Source organism: Clupea harengus, chromosome 21 (genome assembly GCF_900700415.2).
Source record: "Clupea harengus chromosome 21, Ch_v2.0.2, whole genome shotgun sequence".
Lineage (NCBI taxonomy): Eukaryota > Metazoa > Chordata > Actinopteri > Clupeiformes > Clupeidae > Clupea > Clupea harengus.
In genome coordinates, this window is record NC_045172.1 from 11867693 (window position 1) to 11873213 (window position 5521).

General features: G+C 48.0%; 1 protein-coding gene across 1 annotated transcript; it reads left to right on the forward strand.

The window, feature by feature from the left end:
* The first annotated feature begins 1142 nt into the window (after positions 1–1142).
* LOC105911670 (protocadherin-20) lies at positions 1143–5242 on the forward strand. The gene is made up of 2 exons (XM_031558979.2): positions 1143–1347; positions 1771–5242. Exons 1-2 carry the CDS (start codon positions 1297–1299, stop codon positions 4378–4380), a joined length of 2661 nt encoding a protein of 886 aa, XP_031414839.1. The 5' UTR covers positions 1143–1296; the 3' UTR covers positions 4381–5242.
* The last annotated feature ends 279 nt before the right edge of the window (positions 5243–5521 follow it).

Sequence of the window (5521 nt, forward strand, 5' to 3'; positions counted from 1 at the left end):
TTGGGAGAAACTGACCTCTCACCCTACCCTTTTCCCCCTCTTCTTTGCTCTTTCTCCCTCCCTCCCTCCACTGCTCCTCCTTCATAATCCCCATGCACCATGCAATGAGATATCTGCAGTCAGCAGCTCTGAAGTCTGGGCCTATGATCTTTCTCTGTGTAAATTATTATCCATCAGTAACCTGTCTTTCAAACACGATTACATAAAACATTCTGTGTGATCCGATAATGCATTTTGTCATGGTTTTGCACTTTTTTTTCGTTCTGACAAACACATAAATGAACGTATTATTTTTCTCTCTTTCAGTAAGTATTTATTCGCACACGCACATACATTTATTGTCACATATTATTTACTGCCAATCCCGTTTATATTTATGTAAATGGAGGATAACAGTAATCTGTGAGATGGGGGGATGCAGATATTCCCTCCTCTCCTCTCCACCCTCGCTTTCATCCTGTTATTCTAAGCATACCCGCAGTGATTAATGCAGTGAGCACTGTCAGTGCCTCGGAGATCCTACACGAAGCCTTCCCGCGGCGGCTTCTCTGACCTTGTTTAACTTATTTTGTTCAATTCCACTTAGCATCATTCGTGTCTTCCACGGCCGCTGTAGTCCAAACAGTTCAAAGCCGGATAGTCGGATATGACCGGCCTTTGATGTGGGTATCGTAGTGCTCCCAGCGAGGGACCGAGGCTGCATCCTTCAAATGATCTCCCTATTTTCACCCACGCCTCTGCTTTTACCTTTTGATGCACCCTCGAATTTCTCATTACACGGTCACAGCACATAAAGAAATGAGGTGGAATTACCCAACTGCTTTGGAGAAAAATGAATGTCTGAAACAGTTCAGGGAGAGCCGGTCTAATTTGATTTATTATTAGCTGGTTAGATTTTTTTTTTAAATTGAACTCTGCAACTTTTGGCTACAGAGTACACCTGACTTTTAACATGCTATAAGGAAATATGACGGCTTTTGAACTACGCGAAATCCCTGCACATTTGTAAGCGTAGTATATCTCACATGTGTTAAACGACTGAACAATTCTCAACACTGACAAGGCGAAAGTACTAAACTATTTATCATGCAAAGGCAGGGTTTGCGTCAGAGCTGACTGAGCGAATGTGGGAGGTGATTAGCAGTCGGGGGCGTGTTCGGGAGCTGGTGAGAGAGTTTGTGGTTTGGGGTGTTCAGACGCAGCAGGCGCGTAGCGACAGCCGGAGCTCAGCGCTTTGCGGCGCTCAGAATGCGGCTTCATATCTGACTCCAGGTGCGACTACGGAGAACAGAAAACATGGTCAGCGGCAAAAGGGTCCGCCGCCTTATAACCAGAGGAGAGATACAGGTCCGTAGCGGTACTAGAAGGTTAATGACCTTGAAAGCATTAAATACTAGTATAAGTTGTTTTTCTTAGTACTTTCAGTTTTCACATTTTAATCATATTTACAAATTCACCATGGGACAGAGATAGTTGTAGGCTATTAACTGTACCATATATGTTTGTATGTAACAACATTTGCATTAAGCTTAACAATTAGTGGAAGTAGATTATATTTTCCAGTTTGTGCTAGTGCAGCTTATGTATATATGGTTGACTCTTGAAGACTTTTTAGTGTAAAATATACAGATGTGCAGAAGCCTTTATTATACTTATTATCCAAGTATTATACTTTATTATATGTAGAATGTGGTCATGTTTGTGTTGGTGGTTTTTGGTCCTTCTGATCTTTTGATATAAACTGGACTATTCTGTTATTGTTTATTTCAGGGTTTGTGCCTTCTGCTGCTTTACACCAGCCCTCTCTCCTGCTTTTCAAATTTCAGCCCTCTCATCTATAAGATAAAAGAAGGCTTACCCAAGGGGACTTTAATAGGGGCCATTGGCACAGACTTACATTTGGATTTCTCCGTTGATCCCCCGCTTTTATTCAATCTGGCACAAAAGAAGATCAACGAGCAGTATGTGGAGCTGAATAATACCACAGGGGAGCTGTTCACATCGGCAGTGCAGATGGACAGGGAGAGCCTGTGTGCGGATCGGGGCGAGGGTCAAAGCTGCTCACTAGCGCTGGACGTGTTCATTCTGCCGCAGCAGTACTTCCAGCTGGTGAAGGTCAAGGTCCTCATCGAGGACGTCAATGACAACCGTCCGCGCTTCCCGTCGGACGAGATCCGGGTGAAGGTGCCAGAGAACGCACCGGTAAACGCGCGCTTCGCCGTGGAGCAGTCGGCTGTGGACCCGGACCTCGGGGTGAACAGTGTGCAGACATACTGGCTGGTCAACGACTTCGGGGTGTTTACGCTGGACGTGGAGGAGAACGAGGGGGGCGAGCTCACACCCTTCCTCATTGTGACCGAGGCGCTGGACCGCGAGAGGCAAGCGGAGTACGTGACGGATATCATCGCCGAGGACGGTGGCTCCCCTCCGCTCCTCGGCACTGCCACCCTGCGGGTCGTCATCTTGGACATTAACGACAACTGCCCCAAGTTCAGCGAGGCACAGGTGAATGTAACGGTGTATGGGAACGCCACCCGGGGCAGCCAGCTGGCGCGCCTCCACGCCTTTGACCACGACCTGGGGGCCAACGCTCAGATCAACTACTCCTACAGTGAGCGCATCACCAGGGAAACCCGGAACCTCTTCCACTTGGATAGAGTGACTGGCGTGATTAAGCTGGCAGGGAAAATCGACACCAACACCGCCAAGCTCTACAAGCTGACCGTGCTCGCCAATGGACCGGCCTGCATCCCGGACGTCGCCACGGTGACCATCCACATCATCAAGGTGGTGTCGGGACCACCGTTGCTCATCCCACGCTACATCGCGGCCGAGAAAGACGGCGTGGTCTCGCTGAAGGAGTCCGAGCCGGCGTTCACCCCCATCGCCTTTTTCACTGTGAAGAACATCGATTCGCGACAGAGGGTGGAGTGTCTGCTGGAGGGCTTGGGCCCGTTTAAACTCTCCCCTTACGAGCGCTTCAAAAACGAGTACCTGCTGGAGACCACCGAGCCGCTGGATTACGAGATGCGGCAGGAGTACCAGCTCACCATCGTGGGCAGGAACCTCCACGGTGTGGTCATTAAGACGGTGGTGAGGGTGCAGGTGGAGGATGAGAACGACAACGCCCCAGTCTTCAAGCAGTCCATGCTGGAGATCTTTGTGGAGGAGAACAATGCCCCCAACACCTTCCTCACCAAGCTGCAGGCAACAGACGCAGACAGCGGGAGCCGAGGGGAGGTGGTCTACCTGCTGGGTTCGGACGCACCCCCCAATATCTTCTACCTGGACCGTCAGTTGGGGGTGCTGACGGTGACCACCTCCCTAGACCGTGAGGAGAAGGAAACGTACCGGTTCATGGTACGTGCAGTGGACTGTGGGTCACCGCGGAGGGAGAGCATCGCCACGGTCATCATCACTGTGCAGGACCGCAACGACAACAGCCCACGCTTCATCAACAAGGACTTCACCTTCTTCGTGCCGGAGAACTTCCCGGGGTTCGGCGAAATTGGGGTGCTGTCGGTGACCGATGCTGATGCCGGGAAAAATGGCTGGGTGGCGCTGTCCATCCTTAATGGCAGCGACATCTTCGTCATAGACACAGGGCGTGGCGCCCTGCGTGCCAAGACCTCACTGGATCGCGAACAGCAGGGGACCTACTACCTGTGGATCGAGGCAGTTGACGGAGGCAAGCCCGCCCTCTCCTGCATCACTATGGTGACAGTGCTGCTCCTGGACGTCAACGACAACCCACCCATTGTCCTCTTCCCCCAATCCAACCAGTCCTACATGCTGGTGCTACCCAGCACCTTACCGGGGACCTCCATCACCGAGGTCTACGCGGTAGACCGGGACACAGGCATGAATGCGGTCATCGCATACAGCATCATCAAAAGGCTGGGCGGCGGGCAGAGCTCCTTCGACATCGACCCCAACACCGGCAACATCACCCTACGCAGGAGCCTCAGCGACCGTGGCCTCTACAGCCTGCTGGTGAAGGTCAGTGACCACGGGCAGCCTGAGCCACTGCACTCCACCATTATGGTCAACCTGTTTGTCAATGAGACGGTGAGCAACGAGAGCTACATCCAGAGCCTGCTCTTGCGGCAGGCCGAGATTGAGATCGAGGAGAGCATTGGATCGCGGGAATCCCGCCAGTGGATCCAGGATCGGCAGGTGTTCCCGTGCCAACCGGTCATAATCGGGCTGTTGACAACCTGCCTGGGACTGCTCATCATGGTGGTGTCACTGACTGTGTACATTAGCTGCAGAAAGCTCCGGAAACATAAAAAGAAACGATTAGAGGTGGAAATCCCTTTAAAAATGAACAGTGACATGCAAGCAGTGGACCGGAAACTCATGGAGATTTCCAACATATGATTTTTTCCCTCTGCATAGACACTTTCTGTAGTTTACAAACACATCCTGACAGAAAAGAGAAAGAGGGACAAGAATAAGGAAAATGGACGACGTTTACACACTGCTCAATGTAAAAGTTTTACATTTTATCCCACAGAGGACACAACCTAGTCCAAAGCCTAAACTGTTAATATTGTATATAAAATGTTTTATAATTTTATGAGAAAATCTTTTAATTGAAGAAAAAAATATCTTTAAGATAAACTAATATTTTCACATGAGAATGTGAAACTTGTATTGTCAAATCATGAGAATTTTGACAATATTGCCTATTGTCTATGGGCAAGTGATGACATGGTCCTTGTTACCCCTTGACATTAATCTTTGACCAAATGAATATGTTCAAGTCGAAATGAAATGAAGGTGTCTTCAACTAAATTCAAACTAATTTTGATAATCTACACAGCTCCCTGCTCTTCTCCAGAAGTCAGTAACTACCCTTTCAACACAAAGACAAAATGCTATTGTGCTGTGATGTGACATGCTGGTGACATTTTGTTTTTCTCAGGTGTTAGAGATGTTTTGTTTTCCACACATTTGTGGGCTATGTAGGACAGAGTTCAGATGCGTTCATCTTAGACTGGTGTGCGTAGACCTCTGAGCACTTCACCGTGCTCTGATATCTGCCATTGCTTGCTTCCCTCGCTGGTGTCTAGCGGGTCTCATTCGCTTAAGTCTCTTGTCAGATTTGTCAGGCTCTTCCCTCACCCGATGTTTTTTTTTGCCCGATGGTAAATTCTCACTTTCATAACACAAGTGGTTCTGTTTGTATGTGTCAATGGAATTATATATGACAATTAAAAGTCCTTTATTTTCATACTAACAATAGCTCCTCTGTCATTTAAACTTTACATGCTCACCAAAACAAAAATCATCTTAGAGAGTATTATCTCAAGGCTGAACGTTTTTAATCTACTTTTTTTTCATAACAAATCAGACTTTCAGGTCAATTCAATGTTGGCATGTGATAGCTTTGATCTAGTCCAAGATTCTTATCAGTGTTTCATGTATTCTCTTGATAAATTACTTCCATGTGCAGATAACAAAATGCATTTGTATAAAAACAAATGTATTTGTAACACGCAACCCGGGCTACAACTAT